This window comes from Rhodnius prolixus, unplaced genomic scaffold, assembly GCF_049639745.1.
Source record: "Rhodnius prolixus isolate KJV_2025 unplaced genomic scaffold, Rpr scaffold_10, whole genome shotgun sequence".
Lineage (NCBI taxonomy): Eukaryota > Metazoa > Arthropoda > Insecta > Hemiptera > Reduviidae > Rhodnius > Rhodnius prolixus.
This window is the reverse complement of record NW_027411615.1, coordinates 11604704-11624155: the sequence shown is the minus strand read 5'-3', so window position 1 is coordinate 11624155 and position 19452 is coordinate 11604704. Positions and strand designations below refer to the sequence as shown.

Genomic DNA, 19452 nt, shown 5'->3' with positions numbered 1-19452 from the left:
CTAAAAGTTGATACGGTGAGCAGGATATGTGGTCATAGTGAACATATCAAAAAATGTTAGAAAGATTTTTACCGAGCGACTGTTTGTAACCAAGTAAGTTGTGAATGATGAAAACAGGCAGTTAAGCCTCCGCAATTAAGATTGTTGCAGCCAGAAACAATAGAAAACTGGGGCAGAAGTAGCGCAGAAAGCCAGAGGACCCAAAGATGGATTGTAGTGGTAAAATGAATGAGTATCTCTACAGTCGTTCACAACCTGCTGAAGCCAAATCAAGATGATCTAAGGAAATCTGTAAAAGAAATAAAACCGCTTCAACTAGTATTAATCTGCTAAATCATCAAATCCGCAAAGGAATGATGTCCAGCACAGAAATTCATCAATATGAAATCTCCTATATTCTGTAATTTCCAGAAAATGGAAACAATCAGAAAATATAATTTTAAGTCACTAAATTTTCCATCTAGTTATCCCCCAATCACTTTATTCATCATCCTTCACAGAATTTTGAAAATAATAATCCTTATTACTTGCATGAATCGTCAAGAAACAAAAATATTCATGCAACAGCACATATAATGTGTAATGGTTGTTAATTATTTTCAAATGATTTGTTTTATTGAACTTTTTTTTTTTTTTACAACAATGAAGCATTTCAAAACCATTCATGGTTTAGCTTCAGTTTTCTTTTGAATTATAACTCATATAGACAATGTTCATTATAAGAAGCACCCAGAAATGGACTTAATAGAAGTCAAATAAACATTCAACAGTGCCTTGGAATTTGCAATAGCAAGTCTTCTGTTTTGGTTAATAGAATACAGCTACCTCACTTATCACTTTAAATTTTTCTCTTCATGTATTGATAACAGCTACCTCTCACTGTCAGACCATTTCACTATCTTGTTGTGGTCTCCAGAAGTTCCATTGTACTTCAGATTTGTTTAATTCTCTTGTAAAAACTCAAATCTAGCCCTGGAAATATTAATCTTACCCTATGTGTTGATGATGTTGCCATCTGGTGAATAGAATTAGAAATAAAACAAAGGTTTTTAGTTGAAACATAAACAAACACAAACCAGGGCAAGCTGAGTGTAATTATTTTTCCAAATGAAGGCCGTTAATTCTGCACGATGTTGTAGGTAACTATATGGAATATCTTAAGACTAAAAGTAATTCATCTTTGATATTAGGCCTAAGACTAAACTTGACTGCTCACATATAAAACAGAATTTAAAGATTACAACAGCCTTTCGACTGTTCTTTCCACTCCGCGCTCGTAAATCTTAAATGTACTGTAGGAAATAATTATTCCTATACAAAGTGGACATCACACCACGTGCCTGCCCATGCTTGCCCTTCTTGGGGCTTCACTTTTAAGTCAAATCTTCCTAAATTCGTAATTATGCAGAACGAAGTCCTCCTTTTCATTAACAATTATCTCAGCAATATCACCAACTGATATTTAACCAAATGTTAAAAAAGAATAAAACATTAAAATTCCTGATCAAAATTAACAGGATCCTATGCCAGCGTTTTCCAACTCGCGAAGCTTTTTTATCAGAGATATCTCTTCTTTTTAGGTATCAAGAAGCCACAAAATTTTAATATTATACAGGTGCCTCATTAGGCTGTAAAATAAGCTAGAAGTGTCGAATGGTAATAGCTATATTATGAAAAATTCGCTTGCCTTCAATTCACTCACAATTACTCTTTAATAAGTAAAGACTATATTTTTCTGTTAAGAACTTCACAAAATATAAAACGTTATTTTGTGAACGAACCTTTAAATTAACTGCACTATTTTATTTTTTTTGCTTCCATTAAAGTTCACAACCCAACAATATTCAGCGATTTTTGAACGGTTGTCAATATGAACAAGTAATTTTTAGTGATTTTCTGGCATCATATTTTCATATCGCACAATGGTCATTTGGATGAATCAGGTGTGCCATATCTACGGAGATGATGTGGAGAAGGTTATGACCACTGGATGAGTCTAAAGCTTTGCAACTACTGCGGCTCTGGCAGATTTAATGGTGGTCTTTTATTTAGATCAAGAAGTACTGCCCAACACTAGCCTTCGCAGGGCTCTCTCCTTGCTAGCGGCGATGTTAATATGCTGGTTAGTGACATAGGTAATTCGGGCTAAGGTTGGCAGCTCCAATCCTCACCAAGCGGGTATGTCAGTACATTACCATAATTCTCATAAAGTGAGGATATCCACTGCAGAACTTGCTAACTTTAATGATGTCAGCTAGCTCCTACTTAAGGTAATTGCCAGCAATCGTAATGAATGCCGTCTATTTTCTAAATTTAAAATCCTGCAGAACCTAGTCGAATAAATTTATTTATTTAAAACAGTATTTTATTTTTCACAGCATCTAAATTATTCCAACAGGCATAAATAACCATTGTCACAACTTTACCTCCTGATGTTAGTAACACACACCAATTAGAAATAAATAAAATACTTATCAGTTTAAACCATTTAAACAGCTTATAAGACTAAAAGAAGAACATTTCTGCTTTGCTCAATTAACTGACTACACTAGGGTGAAGGAACACACCAGAATTTCAACCTAAAAATTTTACTTCACATTTTAGATAACAATTTGTTAGCAGTAAGTCATATTATTAAGATCAACCTGTTTCAACACCTTGTACCCGCCAAAACAAAGTTCAAAATATAGAAATACTTAAATCCTTTCGATCAAGCGAACTTAATTAGGGGAGCGGGAGTGAAGTCAGTCGCCTACTCACAGGGCCCCCGGTTTGCGCCGAACGACCCTCAAGTTATTTTATTTTAACCACATTAATAAAGGCTTAATAAACAATGGAATATTTAATTTCTCTTCTTATAACCATGTTTATATTTTAGTCTAACTACAAAAAAAGAAAGAAAAGAAAAAACTAGGAGACACAACTAATGCAGTTACCTGTAATTTACTAAGGACGGCTTAATTATCAACTTAAGACGTTTTATGATATTCAAGGCAGACCACAACAAAATAAAAAATTGAAAGAACAACTTAGGTTGAAGTTAGACCTCAACCTCAACTCGAAATACACTACTTACTGTAATTCATCAAAATAAGTTGACAAAATGTAATACGTACCGTAATAATGAAATTTAATAAACAATAGAAAACACGAAACTTTTCAATAAATTCAATTAAACACAAAAAATAATAAATATCATAACCCGAACAAAAATGTTAAAACATCAGCGACAAAGTCGCCATGTTACAATTAGCGGATCAAGGTAACCTCCAAATATATCATTTACTGATAAAATTTATGAATTTGTTTATTTAAAAAATTATACATTTTATAGTTGTGCCGTACAAGACCCCAATCAGGCATGTTAATTGCGAAGTTTATTATTCCTACATGTATCAATCCAAACACGATCTACAGGACTGACTGCTGCACAGTGCACACTGATGTGTGGGGATCAATTTTTTTTAAAGCCCTGATAATAGATAAAAGAGTTAACTCTTCTGCCATCTAGCGGATTTATAACGAAACACAATGGAATTTATAAAAAATAAATTTATTTAAATTAAAGGATATTACAAATTTCAGCAATATTAAGTTAAATTTTCTCCCTGCATATTCATTGTTAATTTATAGTGCGTTTACCTGCTGGGTTATCAAAAATAATTCTGAAATCAATGTTTAGGTACATATGTCCAACATGTATTATACCCAAGAGTATTATATAAACCAATGAAAGATCTTTTAATACTGCTAGCTTACAAGCTATTACAGTATTATAGTAATAATAAATGCGCCCAATAAGCTTTAATTCCTAAAGTAATGATTAATTTAAATATTTAGGAGATAATTTATTGTTAGAATGGTCCACAGGTTTAATTTTTTACGCCTTTTCTGTGGCAATGTGGCAGTTTGGGACAATTTCACAGGATGGTGGAATCAAATATTTGAGAACTTTTTAATTAGTTGTTGAAAATAATAATATTTTTAGTAATTTAGTTATAAATGATAATCTGGTTAGATAAATTAATGACAAATTCTATTCAATTATTTGCCACTAGAGCAGAATACACTCCAAACAAGGAGTTTTTTAGGGAAGGTTACAACGCTGTTATCTGTTATGTTTTTGTTTAGCAGACGATCTTACTACTAGCAATGAGCTACTGCTTGAAGCTTATAATTCAGTGTTCATTGCTTTCTTGCTTTCCAGTTGACAATTTGGAGAACATCGACGTAGGAAAATTGTAGTGGAATGTGGTTGCTGATGTTTTCGACATGTATAATTCCATTAAATGGTCCGATGAAAATTGAACTCCGGTAAGAATAGTACATCACCATTAAAAGCAACTTTGTAGAATATAATTTAGAACGTTTAGTAAAAATGGAGGTATGCGCACACTTCTTCTCACATGTATGAACTCTTCTTCCATTAGGTAGAATTATATTAAATTACAGCAAATAAGTTGTGCTACTCTTTTAATTAAAAATTCAACTTAATAAAATATTGTTTTTGCAGGTTTATCAAGAGTATTTTAAGCTCATTTATGTTCCTCAAACGAAGTTGGGAAAGTGTTGGCGTTGGCTAATAATTCCTTATTCCGAGTCCTTCAGTGGCATTGACATCGTGTTCTTATAACAAATGGGCTCTGTTAAAGAAATTGAAGGAAAGTTGCTTTGAAGATGTAGTGTCGAGGAATGAGAAAGGTATGTTAAGATAGTTTAGACATATATAGAAAATAAACGAAAGGAGGTTGACGAAATAAGTTTACAAGACGAGTCTGGATGGGAGAGTTGGAAGGAGTCGACCTTCGTGCAGATTGAGGACGTTCTTGGCAAAGGCCAGCTTAGGAGTACCCCTAATTAAGCTAATAACAATGTACCTTCCTGCAAAATTTAATTTGAAAAATTTGACTCCCAAAAAAAATTTCAATCCTTATACTGTTGATATTGGATTCAATTGACTATTGAGTTGGCCGACCATTGGACTGATTAACCCATTGTTAATTTATTTTCGAATTTCAGTTTACTGAGGCCAAAACTCCTATCATGGCAAGGGCTGTTTTTTTTGCGGTTCCTCTTAGAGGCTTCTTAATCGATGATGTGTAGTCTCAATGTCTCTCTAGTGTTGAACGTTTAGTTGAGGTTCTACTTCATGCCTCAATAGTTTTGTACAAATCAGGCTTGGAGAAGGTTTGTTCACATGAAAGTGACGTGGGAAATTATTTTAGAGAACAGTTTCTGGTAAGTCTTTTGAGCCCTAATATGATAAAACATTATTTTTGTTTGACGAGAAGTTAGTAAAATAAGCCTTCATTTGGCTACTGTGCATGGTGAACAAGAGCTATCATCCTCACGCATTAATCGTATAATTCTAAATATTGTCTGGCCCTAAACAAAACACATAAAGGGCTGAGGCTTAGTACTTAAATTTACACAAGTGGGAAGCCAATAAACATAAAAGATTGGATTGCTCCAAGATTTTTAAAGTTGCCTACAAAAATGAACAGTCGATTTGGAATTTAGTAATAATTTATCTAAAATAGTGGTAAGTGCAAAGCCGGATTGAGATGAAAAGAGGCCCTAGGGTATTCCACTTATGAGGCCCTTTCACCTCCCATTTTTAAGTTTATAAATTACATGAGAGATAATAGAATACATCACTACTGTGACATATATCAATATGTTAAATGAAACAATCAATATGTTCACTGTTTTTAGAATAGTGTAATTTTAATTTTGCTAACAATTTGAATGTAGGTCCCTCTTGATCTTGAGGCCCTAGGCTGAAGCCTGGTTAGCCTATAGGAAAATCCGGCCCTGGGAAAATGTAAATCATTTTTGGGAAGGTATCCAATTCACACTTACCATTACAATATACATTTCACTACACTCTTCAGGTAGGACTTTTGATTGCAAAAGTTAAAAAAAAAATCGTTTGACGCTGGTTAAAACAGACGTACGTCCAAGTTCAGATCTTGCGTACAGGTGGAATATTGACATATATAGAATAACTTTAAATTTGGAATAATTTTAGAATTATTAGTTGATTTTGCCTTATTTAATAATTACTAAGATTTAAGAATCTCTAGGTTTAATTCTCTAATTTTCCTAAATATACGTAACTATAAAATCTTTATATCAAATTAAAATCAAGTTTTTCAATGCATATTTTTTATGAAATTTTCGAAGAATATCATTATGAAGTTGGCCAAAAACCATCTCTTTCTTGGGTATGTGTGCGTATATTTTGTATGAGTGTACAAGAGAAAGAAAATGAACAATATATTTCATCAATCTTAAAAATAAATAAAAATGTAGAGAAATATTATTGACACTAAATGAAAAACAAGTTCTGAGTGAGTTATTTTAAAGTATCTCATAAGTAATTATCATTGATTGTGTATTTAAAAAAAAGCAAAGAGGTAAAACTCAAAATTACAAAAGAAACGTTATTTACATGTGAAATAAAAATAAAAAGGAAAAAGAATAACCACGACCTTGTTCAAACAGTCGAACTGAAAAGCAGGAAATGAGAACCGGAACATAATAGAGAGGGAGTGAGTCCGGGAGTCCAACCGGAAGCCAATTATTCTACCTCGGCGAGGAGATGGTTGTTTATCCAACACATTAGTTGTGGCTAAACTATAGAATAATGTGATGTATGTATGTATTTATTTATTTTTTCTTTTTTTTTTTCCTTTTTTTTTAATTGAAAATAGAGGAATGAGTCCAGATAAGTACTTAGTTCAAGTTACTCTGATCGTCATCTATTTACTTCCATCACATTTGGCAGTTTTCGAACCCATCATCAGCATTAAACAAGGACGAGTTAAAGGGGTATGAAATTTGTTACATTACTTTGCTATAACGAATGTTAGAAGGAATTTTTTAAAACAAAACCTCATTTTTCAAGCATTAATAGATATGTTTTTTAATCAAAGGCACCATTTTTTTCCGTTTAATAACTTTTCTCGTTATCCACTTTCTTACTTAGTTTGAAGTTGAAGAATATGAAAATTAATCTCAAAATGAAAATTGCTGTAAGAGCACACTTTAAGAGGAATTAGGTTTCTACTTAATTCCAATTCTTGTTTGTATAATTCTAAACGATTCTTCGTCTAAAAGCTATGCTGATTGCTATACTAGGTAACTACGGTGAAATAAAATACTAAATAAATCTTGCTAAAAATTTGTATTAAGTAAAGTAAATTTGGTTCACTTGGACTTATTGATGACCGTTACCATTTGATCTTTAAATGAATCACGTTAGCGTTTTTTAAAAATTAATTGGAGAAGTATCTTATTTTTGTAAAAAAAAATTGAATTGGGCTGAATTAAAATTCTGATATTCTGAAATAATAATTCGAACAACGGTAGACTTTAAAGTAAATTGAAAACATCATTGTACCCAATTTATTTTTCCTTTCTTAAATAAAATAACATATTTCTATAATAATAAAATCATTATATAATGTAAACATTTTTTTATAAGAAGTAAAGTTTAATTAAGAGAAACAAAATAAATTGTTGGTTATGTAACAAACTAAAACTGTATTAATTTTATACTTTGAATGAAAGAGATAAAAACACGCACTTTATGAAAATGCCAATTTATTAATTTTCTTCATCTTATCATCTTAAAGAAAATATTTATTTATGAATCTATCAATGTTTCAGTTGAAGATGATTGCTGAAAATCGGGCCGTAGTGTTTGCTTTCCTAGGTATTCCCTATGCTGTTCCACCGCTTGGAAAATACAGATTTGCTGTAAGTTTTCTTATACCTAAGCTTTTTTACAAAATAGTCAACTCTTACGTTTAGAAATTATGCTTTTATGCAGACTGAATTATTATCAACCAATTTTTAGGCCCCGGAAAAACATGCTGGTTGGCCTGGTGATGCTCCATTTAACGCCAATGAATTTGGTCCATCTTGTATTCAACCACAAGGGGAACTAGTCCCAGATTTTTCTGTAAATCCTAGACAAGATGAAGACTGTTTACAGTTGAATGTTTGGACTGCAGAAGTAATTTTATTTGGTTATTTATTTCTTCATTTAGACCAGTTCATTAACTATAATAACTGAGTTTATTAATTTAAAGTTATTAATTACTTTAATTGTTGCAGTCATCTTTAAATTATAGAAATTCACCAGTGGTTATTTTTCTGGAAGGTGAAGGATTTGTTACCGGCTATCCAGGAAGATTTCCAGGTCAAGATCTAGCAGCAGAAGGAATCGTTATAGTTTCTGTTAGCTATAGGCTGAATGTTTTCGGTTAGAATATAATTTTCATATTTGTAATTACTTTAAAACTTTATCTTCACAATTTATTATAAAATGAAGGCTATTAATTTTATTTTGTAGGATTCCTTTGCTTAGAACATGGAGGGGCGCGTGGAAATGTTGGACTTCTTGATCAATATTTAGCATTGTTATGGGTAAGAGAGAACATTGATGCTTTTGGAGGCGATTCTAGGAGTGTAACATTAATGGGACATTCTGCAGGGGCTGCAAGTATTGGTTACCATATGGTATCACCCAGAACCCAAGGTAATATAGTGTATTATAATTGTCTCAAATTTTATGTAATAATTTTCGCCAGTATTTTCTGGCATCTTTAAAGCTTTGAGAAGTAACTACTAACAATAATTAAGCGCTTATTGTGCTTTAAAGCATACTGTCACAAAAAAATAAAAATAATCATTTAAGATATACCAAAATTTAAATACACAAGGCTGATAAGTGTGTTTGTTGATTATTTGTTTATTTTTTAAAGGATTATTTCATAGAGTGATCGTAATGTCGGGAAGTGCAACCTCCCCTTGGGCTATGTCTAAACATCCTTCAAATTCATCTTTTGAAATCGCTCGAAGTCTTGGATGTTTAAGTAGAAGACCATATTCCGTATTAAGTTGTCTTCGATCTAAGTCATCTTCAGAAATATTGAAAGCCTATGAGACTCAATATATGGTAAATATAAATTTAGTTTCCTTTATTTTGTGAATTGTCAATTTAAACATTTCTAAATTAACAGTGTGATGTAATATTCCATAGAATGGAAATTGGAGTGAATTACCTTTACCAGTTGTGGATAAATTTTTGCCAGAAATAGAACAGTATTTACCTATAAAACCTATCGAAGCTTTAAAAAAAGGAGATTTTCTAAAAATTCCTGTAATAACCGGTGTAACAAGAAACGAAGGTTCCCTTGTTGTATGTAAGTAATTTAGTTAATGCTTGTTTTCACCTTAAACTTGCTTTAAATTCAGAAACAGTTTAAAATAGCTTTAACCAACCAAATGTTGACTTCGAGTTGTTTGTAATGGTTGCTTTGTATTTTTAATTCCGATCAGATTCAAAATATTATCGACACAATAGCAAATCATCGAATGTAAAAAATACACATTTTTCATACTTCGGTGGTTGTTGTAACGATTGCTGTTGAAAAAGCTTTTTATCACTTTCTGTCTAATTATAATCTGATCTGTTTGTATAAATGTGTGTAATTTAAAATTTTTATGTATATTTGTAAGGGTGTTAATTTAAATGCTTAATTCGCAAACAGTAAAAAAAAAATCACCCGTAAGGTATTTTTTTTAAAAAAGAGAGCATTCGCTCGCACAGAAATTTACCTTCTAGCGATTCTAATTGCCAATTTACTGCAGAATGCTGTATTTCCTACTGAATCGTAAGGGAAAACTATATAAATTAGAAGTTTGTGCTAGGTTATGTTGATGTAATTCTTGGATGAAAAATAGGCTTTTAATTATAATTCGGTATCTTTATCAAGTAAATTTTTTAAAAATACTTTAATAAATTTCTCCATATTTGTAATTTCTCTCTATTTCTATATTGTTACATTCAATAAATCCTGCTAATTTGAGAGTTGATACTTTATTTCAGCTCAATTAACAGATTTATTGCAACATGGATATTCTCAGTTAAAACATCTATTTGTGACATCAGTTATTCCTTCCATATTAAGCAAATACAATTTCACAAACAGCCATAATATCAAAGAATTGAAAGCAATACTAAATTGGTATTATATTGATTCAATAAAAGAAGGCGATGTTATGGCATTAATAACGAAATTAATTGACGTAAGTAACTCATTCATAAGTAATATGTAGATTTTATTTAATTATTAGTTTGCGCAAACCAGTAAACTTCTTGACAAATTTCATTTTACAGATCTATTCAGATACCCAGTTTAGGGCTCCTCATATGAGACAGTTATTGTATTTGTCAGATATTACAAATAATCCACGAAATACGGTATACGCATATGAGTTTGATCAAGAAGATAATCACTTATACCGCAATCTTAATATTTCAGGTATTAAACTATACAAATATGCTTTAGATTTTGTATTTTTTAAAAAGAGATTCCACGTCCTTTATACGAGTATCCATGTATTAATATACATGTCATCTATATTAATTGTTTTACAATTGAAACAAATAAGATGTTGCAATTTTGAATTAGGTTCAGGGCACGGAGAGGAATTATTAATGCTCTTCTCACCGTCACTAATTAAGAGCATTGGACGATTAAGACTAACTTCTTCCGAAGAAAGGTTAAGCAACATGATGAAAAGATATTGGCTAGAATTCATAAGAAAAGGGTATGTATCTTCAAGTTTATTTATTTATTTTATTTTTTTGTACATGTTTGATTTTTTGTTTTTAAAGTTTTCAAATTGTTGCTATTTTAATATTAGAATTTTCTTTTTCTGAAAAGAAACCTATAAATTGAAACGATTCCCATGACATTGATTATTTGGGCATCAAGTTATTTTTAAAAAAATCCTTTAACTGATTTTGCATGTAACCTTCGGTTCACCTTTCAATTAGATCTAATTTTTTGCGAGGTATGTTTCTTTCCCTCCCTCTAATACACGCTCTTACAATAAGTATAAATTTTGCTCGATGTGCTGGGACGCGAAAATCCCTGAATTAGTGGGATCTAATTCTCACAAAGCGTATCACTTTATTTAACAACACCATAACCATATTAAGTTCTGTATAAACCATCTATTGAAACCGTATTGATGAACTGTAAAGCATATTATCAAAATTAAACTCCAAATGGAAATTGAAACTTCAAAAACTTTTTTACTCCATAGATCATTAGGCTATCCTTAAATTTTCTGATATAAACTTAAAATTTGTTAAATTACCTGAGATTACCTTTTTTCACTTTAAAACTTCTCTTCGATTTATCTAGGCTTCTTCGATGCACCTAATTTTTGACTAATTTATGTGTATGTATGGGGAGCTAGGCTTCACTCGCAACCGTGTATGAAGGGAGCTTTTCAAATGCTATCTTATTATTGACAGTAAGTGAAAGAATCAATTACAAATAGCAAATATCTTATAAATAAAATATTTATTTCAGAAATATCGGTGCCAATGGGTATGGTGTATCATGGAAGCGATATTCATCTGCTGAAAATAATTACATCATTTTTGGATCTGGTGATAATTTACAGTCAGTGATGAGAAATCCTTTAATTTCTCGTACAGAAGATGCTATGTTTAAACAGTCAGTTTCTCTTTGGAATAATCTTCTAAATAATTTAAATAATGTAAAACGTGACCAAGAAGTAATGAAGCATGATTCAAAGAGAATGAAATTGACAAGTGGTGAGTAGTAAATAAATACAAATAAAATTTTTTTATGGCATCATGTTGGAAGTAATTTGTCTTTATATTTTATTTTATGTGTTTTCAGATGTGCCCTACAGGAGTGCAATGTATACATTAATAGCATTTGTTATTGTATTGTTAGTACTGCTTGTTGTGTGCGTTGTACTGTTGAAGAGACATGCGACAGAAAGGGAACGAGACATGTTCTGACAAGAGGAAGGCAGGAGTGGGCATTTAAGACAAGTTGACAGTGTAACCGCATTGAATGTAGTACATCTACCCCAACCAACGTGGAAGTATAATTTAACAGCTAATAAATTTTAAACAGAATTTTCCACAAAGAAAAATTAATTAAAAGCCAATTGAAGTATTGTCTACAATGTGCTGGGACACAAATATGTAGACTACATATTTTCCATCCAAAAAGTTATTGTTTTTTTCCGTATTACTTACATTTCGAAATAATCCCCTTTATCGTGAATAACTAATTTTATTATTCTGTTTGAAAATTATAATGCCCTCTCTTGCCTTGTTCTCTTATGTAAATATATTTGTAAATATCGGATTTTTTTAATGTAGATATTGTAAGTATTTATTCTCAATTTTTTCTGCTAATTTCAACATTAAAATGATCATCACCTTTTCACAAAACATTCGGCCTATTTTACTTATATTATATTGTGTTTTATTCTTATTTATTATTTTATTAATATCAAAATGTACAAAAGAATTATTGTTTTGTATTTGTTTCATAAATGTAGAAATTATTTTTCATGTCTTTTTTTTCTAAATTCTATAGAGCTTGACTCAAAATCTTGGCATACAGAATAAAAGCACTATTGTCTTCTTGTTTTTTTTATTCATAAAGATGATTTAATTACAAAATTGGTTTTATTTTCTTTAATAAAATAAAAAGCTTTTCTGTAATGTAACATAGTGGAAACGAATATTTATCATTTCTTTCAACCATTCTACATACGTTTCACGAAAAATATTTCAATAATTTTTTTTTTAAGTTGGAAGTACTGATTCACAGCAAAGGAAAAGATTATTAGAAAAAGTTTAGTTTATGTTTACATATTAATTAAAACTGTCCGGTAAGATAGTTGTATAAGGGTTAATAGATATGCTATCTAACAATAGTTCCACTGGCATTAGATTTTCTTGCCTTCTTTATTCTGCAGAATGGAATGGTATGGATAAGAATCAATATTTACCAGCATACTGCTGGATGTAAAGAACGGACTGTACATGTAATCACTTCACATAAAAGCTGGGCATTTCTGGGCGCAAGCCGGTAGTGTTTAAAAATGCTCATAGAGGAAAATATTGGAAATTTATAAAGAATACTGCATTAATAATTTTAACTAAACTCACACTTTGCGTAAATCGGCAGAAATCTTAGCATTTTATCAAACAGTTCAAGTACGTAGCAACCAAATTAAACCATTCAGTGTTCAATTTTCTTAAAAAAAGTTTAATTTGGAACAAAATGAATTTCTACTTCTTAAATGTATAACTGTTGATACTTGCTGACCAATTTGTAACCTAAGGAATTTAAATAAATATTTCCGAAAAGTTGACACATAAGATATGTATTTTATTCTCAACAGTATTGTTGGTACCATTACAATTAAACTAGTTTAGAATTTGGTTGACACATACGTATGGTAGTGTCCAGATTTGACAAGAACAACTATAAAGTTAAATTGATAATAATTTAGATCTTAATGCGATTCCGAAGGTTAAAAAACCTCCACAATCAAGAACTGCTTCATAATCAGAAAATTATAAGCTAACATACTAACCGTGTTTAACAACTCTATGCTCAATTTATGGTATTTTATAAAATTATCACTTTAAACTTGGTAAGTGTACAAATGTAATCTGAAATGGTAACTTTTACTTCAAGTTTGGTGCTTAATAATGTAAGCTTAATTCTAAAATGTATTGTCTAATATAATATATAGATTATATAAACAAGAGGCAGGGCCTCCCTGGGACGAAAGAGGCCTACCTATCTTAGCTAGCTTCGCATGTTGCCGTTCCTTTAAAGCGAACAAAACTGAAATTAAGTATGTAAAAATTGATTATTTAAGTTTAAAGTTCAGTGTTTGTTACAATTCACATTGTCATAAAAAAATTTGCTGAAGAAAGTATGGAATGAAAAATTTAATACTCCTTTATTTTATTGGAGAAATCAAGATGGCTTTGATCAATGGCTGCGTTATGGTGCTGACGTCGAGTCACGCTCTTTTCTTGTGAATTAGGTTCTACAACTGTTAAAACTATGGCTGTTGGCAAAAATAAAGGATTATCCAAAGGAGGCAAGAAAGGCGTAAAAAAGAAGGTGTACGTAGATATCTATTTTTATTTGGTCAGAAAGTTTAATGGTTTGATTACATTAATATTTTTGGATAAAAGAAAGGTCTTAACCTGCATTGCATGCGATGTCAATAAAATAATAAAGAAATTTTACGTTTTAAGTTATAGCGGCTTGGGGTATTTGTTATTTATAATTATACCACTTATATGTTCGTTTATTTAGTTTACGAAGCATTCATATGTGTACTTGTTTCCAGTGTGGATCCCTTCACACGGAAAGATTGGTATGATGTGAAGGCGCCGTCTATGTTCACTACTCGCCAGATTGGAAAAACTCTCGTAAATCGTACCCAGGGAACAAGTGAGTATTTATTAATTTTTAAATTCAATTAGTTTTTGTAATCTTTAAATAGTAAAGTCATAGATTGCACTGAACATTGGAATGCCAATATTTAAGTAATGTAGCTATTAAATAGTTGTGCTGTTACACCATTGACTCAACTATTCTTAGTTGTTAATTGTTAACAGTTCTTTTAAGAGATGTAAACTATTGCAGAAATTGCTTCTGAGGGTTTGAAAGGACGTGTATTTGAAGTTTCACTTGCTGACCTGCAAAATGATACTGATGCTGAGAGGTCGTACAGAAAGTTTCGCCTTATTGCTGAAGACGTACAAGCAAGAAATGTTCTTACTAATTTTCATGGAATGGATCTTACTACTGACAAATTGAGAAGCATGGTGAAAAAATGGCAGGTAACGAATGAAAATTTTGAGACTAATATTCATTTAGTTTTCTTTTAACAAATATGTTGACAATGTGAATAGTGTTTTTGCGCGCTCCTAGTTACTTAAACATCGGGCTTTTTAGAAGGTAAAAAAAGCTTTGTTACTGAATAGGGTCTTCCGTCAGTGCTTGATTGTGTACGATAAGAAATTATTCAATAGTAGTATTTGTCGCCAATGACTTTTTAACGAAATGACAGTTCTTTGTACACTCGCATTTTTTAACTTCTGAAACCTATGTCTAGGAAAATAGGATTCGGCAAAAATCATTCAGATGATAAAGATATTAAATGTGCAGCGCTTGTTTTTACCTCTCGTTCAAACTTTTGTTTACGATTTTTTTTGTTTTTGTCTCTGTAAAAATAATTCGGTTCAGCACTCTTAACCTGTAAAAAGCTCCTCAAAATTATCTCTGGCTATTTGTTGATTACACACCTCATCTTCTGATGGAGATCACTTGCGCTTTTCTGAACAATTATAGTATCAAGTTTGATTGTCGTACGATAGGATTTATTCGAACCAAGTTATTGGCGGACGACTTGAAATCCACTGCCCGCAAACCTCGAAAATATTTCTTTGCAATATCTTTAAAGACTTCTTTTATAGGTTTTAAGCCCTCCTTTTTCAACGTTAATTAATCACTATTTATCGTCACTTGTACCAACAACATCCACGTCAATTCAGTCCCAATGATCTCTTGGAACTCTGAATTTTGAGATTGTGCCCTACCTCGAGATATTTACGCATGTTTTTAACTGATAGCCGTATAAAATTTATTTTAGTTAACTGTTTCTATGTAGAGACACTTTGTTTTTGATTATAGCACGTTCTGAAATCCTATCAATTACCTATTCTTGATTCATTTTTCCAAGAAAATTTATTTTCAGGGAATTGCTCATGTCCTTGATTTTATAGACATCTGTGCAACAGGAAACTGTGGAGTAACTACGAAGAGAACTTGGAATGAAATTTCTTTCATTCTAAAGATTCCGACTCCAGAGTCGGAAGTCGCCTGGAACTGTTTGTGGTTCATGGATTCCTTTGGTCTACAAAATGGTCCAGACCGACTCAGTCAGTCAGTCTTTAGTCTTAAGGTCACTTAGAAAAGTCGTTCAAAATTGTTACTTGGGATAATTTGATATCCATTCATGCTTACACCAGGACTCCGTTGTTAGATAACTCCATATGCCTGACTATGCCAATTCTGTGTAACTGCCAGGAGAAAAGGCTCGATGTGAAATGACTTGTCCATATCCTGTAAGGTTGCTTTCCCATATCGCAAGAAATAGTAGGGGAAAGGACTCGGACGTGGTTAGAAGAGGTGGATTTACCAACTAGAACAGCTATATCACTTAAATATTAATAATAATGTTGGTAATAAGCATTCTATCTGTTCTGTCTTGTTAAGGGGATGTGCAAATTCAAAAAGGTTGATAAACTCTAGAAGGACAAAGGAGAGGAGGATATATTTTATTCAGTTTGTTCTGTCTTAACTGTTATATTTTGTGTTTTATTTTCTCTGGCAAGTGCGGTGTTAGAAATGTACGGTCCTCTGTTCTACAATATTTAAGATAATTGTCTTGTACTAGGAAGTCGAGTATTGCAGAAGTGTATTAAGTGGATGTTAAAATAAAGCAAGCTTTTCTAAAGCTAAAACCTATTGCTTCCAAAAATGTCTTGTCTGATTTTTGTGCCATGTTTATAAGTTACTTTGCTAGAAGTGGAATGTAGACCTCATTTAAGTTTAAACTGATGAGAGAATCGTATTGTGTTTCTAAAGGTGTTTGTTTGCATCTTGTTCATAATAAACCTTAATTAGATGTTTCACATATCACTTCCAATTTTCATGAATGTCAGGAGTATAATTAGTACCCGAAATTATAAAAATTTGGTATACCAAATTACCTAGTTTATATTTTTTACTGAACTAAAAATATATTTAATTTATTTTTATTGTTTTAGACTTTAATTGAAGCCAACGTTGACGTAAGAACAACTGATGGTTACCTTTTAAGGGTTTTCTGCATCGGCTTTACTAACAAAGATCAATTATCGCAAAGAAAAACCTGCTATGCTCAACATACACAGGTATAAATCTTAATACATTCTTGAACTCTTAATAGAAGGATGTGCAACCTTTTGGAGTGTAGAGTCCACTATTGATTAACATATATACTTTTTGGTAAATGTCTCCAGTAGCATTCCACCCCAAAACCTCATCATGTACTACATATTGCCATTCCAAAATTCGATCTTTTTCGATATTTATATTTCATACAATTTATTACTTGTAAATAAAGTTACTTGGGAAAGGTTTTATATTGGGCTTCGAGTTTGTCTTTAGACACAACAGTTAAGATTTAACAGCAAATAGTAATGTAGATGGCTAATCTGCGCCTACAGAAGGCAAAAAAAAGTAATAATACTGTACTTACAATGAAGAAATTTCGCTAATGGCTAACCCTAAGATGACTTAGGTACCTTGGATTTTCGCTTTCTAGCTTCTTGCAGCTCACTGTCTGGTGATGGACAGAGTTGTTTGCAGCAGGGGAACACTGAAAAAAGTTCCAGGCGCCAAAAATCTCGATATTGACACGCCTTAAGTACAGAAAGAAATAATAAATACAAATAATAATAATTTTACTTGCAATATCTTTTATTTAGGAAATTATTTAATTTAGTATGTGACTGTTTCGAATCGTAATGAATATTATGTCCGGCCCGGCCCTTAGGTTTAATCTAATCCCATATTAAACTCAGCAGTTCGATTTCTGCATTATGTAGAAGAACCAGAAAAGTAATGTTAATTTCTTTATTTTAGGTCAGGCAAATTAGGAGAAAAATGGTTGACAATATTACTAGCAGTATTTCGAATAGTGACCTTCGTGTGGTTGTCAACAAACTCATTCCAGATTCAATAGCAAAGGACATTGAAAAAGCCTGCCAAGGAATATATCCATTGCATGATGTTTACATTAGGAAGGTTAGTAAACTTTGACCCTTTGCTTTATTATGAAATATCTATAGAAATTCTGAACATTTGTCGTGGATATATTATTATTTATATCTACCATCAAGTTCTTTTAATGTCAGAAAATTTATTATTTTTTTAAATATCGATCTGTTTTCAACTTTTAGGTGAAGGTTCTGAAGAAACCGAGATTTGAATTAAGCAAACTTCTGGAACTTCATGGCGATGGAAAAGGTTCTGATGAACCTGGGGCGAAAGTCTCAAGACCAGAGGCTTATGAACCTCCAGTTCAAGAATCTGTATAAGATTGTTACTTTTACAAAAAAAAATAAAATGAGTCATTTTTATATTTTGGACTTACTTTAGCCTGGCCTAATGAGTCCCATCCCTCCCATTAATGGAATTCGTTTTATTTCACTTTAGAGTCCGGAAAAATGGCTGAATGATAGCGCGCTGGATTATCTAGGGTTCGTTTTAATTTCAAAGCAATGTTGCTTATAGATTTTCTCTCCCTAAGAGGCTGTACTGTTTTCTTGGTGACAGTATCTTATGAATTTACTATTGACTATCGTAAGATAGTCTGCCATATGGACACTCGCACTGTTCTGCCTTAAATAATAAACATATAGGATTGGCAAATAAGTTCGTTCGGTTTTTGAGAGTGAAATAAATAGAAATTTTTTTGATACACAGAATATATTTTAATCAATTATACATTGACCATTCTTATTGATAACTTCTTGCCATCTTTCCACCAACTTCATTATACCACGTTCGTAGAACGTCTGTGGCTTGTCGAAAAACCAATCAAAATGTTTTTTGAGTCTTCTCATTATCGAAAGTTTTTCCGTTCATGGAGTTCTGCAACTATCAAAATAAATGATAATTAGAAGGTGCCAGGCTCAGTGAATACGGAGGATGAGGCAAAACGTCCCAGCAGTTTATTCCAAGTGGTCAATGACGTATGCGGTCTGGCGTTATCGTGGTGGGAGACGACACCTTTGCGATTTGCCAATTCTGGAAGTTTTGTGCGGATTGCATAGTCCAGTTTGGTTAACTGCAAGCAGTATGCGGTTGAATCAATTGTTTTGCCTGACGGTAACAGCTCGATAATAGATGATACCTTTATAATCCCACCATACGGAGAGCATGATCTTCTTCGGATGCAATTCCGCCTTCGTGCTTGTTTGCGGCGGCTCACTTCAGTGCTTTCGTGAACTTTCACGCACTACATTATCGTAGACGATCCATTTTTCATCTCCCGTTACCATCCGCTTTAAAAATGGTCGTTTTCTTGACGTTCCCGCAGCGAATCGCAAATGGATATGCGAGTGGTTAAGTTGGCCTCGGTTGATTCATGCAGTACCAAACATTTAGCCGAGAAACGTATCCCAGCCGGCGCAAATGATTTTTGGAGCTCGTATAGGATATTTTAAGTGCTATTGCTATCTCTCTCACTGATTTACATGGATCTTTATCGATTACGCTCTTGACATCATCTGAATTAATCTCAGTCGGGTGACCGGAGCGGGGCGCATCATTAATGTCAAAATCTCCAGAACGGAACTTGGCAAACCACTTTTGGCACACGCGTTCTATTAAGGCATCATCACCATAAACACAACATATCTTTTTATGAGCCTCTGCAGCTCGATTGCCCTTTTTAAAATAATAGAGCAAAATATGACGAAAATGCACTTTATTTTCTTCCATCTTTACTGCT

The 19452-nt window shown here is 32.2% G+C and overlaps 3 protein-coding genes across 9 annotated transcripts in view; 2 read left to right on the top strand and 1 right to left on the bottom strand.

Moving 5' to 3' along the window:
• LOC141457264 (protein spitz-like) overlaps nt 1–3291 on the bottom strand; it is a 334980-nt gene extending 331689 nt beyond the window's left edge. The window contains exon 1 of the mRNA XM_074133991.1: nt 3117–3291. The gene's annotated coding sequence lies outside the window, so the exon portion shown is untranslated. The remainder of the gene's footprint in view (nt 1–3116) is intronic.
• An 805-nt stretch (nt 3292–4096) lies between these two features.
• LOC141457257 (carboxylesterase 4A) lies at nt 4097–14001 on the top strand. Of its 7 annotated transcripts, XM_074133972.1 has the most exons (16): nt 4097–4314; nt 4514–4701; nt 5020–5238; nt 6717–6834; nt 7675–7764; nt 7865–8023; nt 8125–8272; nt 8363–8548; nt 8775–8968; nt 9053–9215; nt 9902–10101; nt 10193–10337; nt 10488–10626; nt 11400–11647; nt 11736–13725; nt 13848–14001. In XM_074133972.1, the coding sequence occupies exons 4-15, from the start codon at nt 6721–6723 to the stop codon at nt 11858–11860; spliced, it is 1911 nt and encodes a 636-aa protein (XP_073990073.1). In that variant the 5' UTR covers nt 4097–4314; nt 4514–4701; nt 5020–5238; nt 6717–6720; the 3' UTR covers nt 11861–13725; nt 13848–14001. The 7 variants fall into 7 exon arrangements, with proteins under 7 accessions (XP_073990073.1, XP_073990074.1, XP_073990071.1 ...); XM_074133973.1 differs by lacking the exon at nt 5020–5238; XM_074133970.1 differs by having other exon boundaries at nt 5020–6834.
• Nucleotides 13861–18076, top strand: RpS3A (ribosomal protein S3A). Its single transcript, XM_074133986.1, has 6 exons — nt 13861–14002; nt 14233–14336; nt 14532–14728; nt 16721–16846; nt 17580–17741; nt 17897–18076. Exons 1-6 carry the CDS (start codon nt 13941–13943, stop codon nt 18032–18034), a joined length of 789 nt encoding a protein of 262 aa, XP_073990087.1. The 5' UTR covers nt 13861–13940; the 3' UTR covers nt 18035–18076.
• The last annotated feature ends 1376 nt before the right edge of the window (nt 18077–19452 follow it).

Bases quoted from the DNA above. Each gene is read 5' to 3' on its own strand.
- LOC141457257 (XM_074133970.1), top strand. From the start codon at position 6,655: ATGTATGTATGTATTTATTTATTTTTTCTTTTTTTTTTTCCTTTTTTT. The intron at 8,549-8,774 runs GTAATATAGTGT...TATTTTTTAAAG, and splicing joins GGTATCACCCAGAACCCAAG to GATTATTTCATAGAGTGATC. The intron at 10,102-10,192 runs GTAAGTAACTCA...TTCATTTTACAG, and splicing joins TAATAACGAAATTAATTGAC to ATCTATTCAGATACCCAGTT.
- RpS3A (XM_074133986.1), top strand. From the start codon at position 13,941: ATGGCTGTTGGCAAAAATAAAGGATTATCCAAAGGAGGCAAGAAAGGC. The intron at 14,337-14,531 runs GTGAGTATTTAT...AAACTATTGCAG, and splicing joins AAATCGTACCCAGGGAACAA to AAATTGCTTCTGAGGGTTTG. The intron at 14,729-16,720 runs GTAACGAATGAA...TTATTGTTTTAG, and splicing joins GCATGGTGAAAAAATGGCAG to ACTTTAATTGAAGCCAACGT.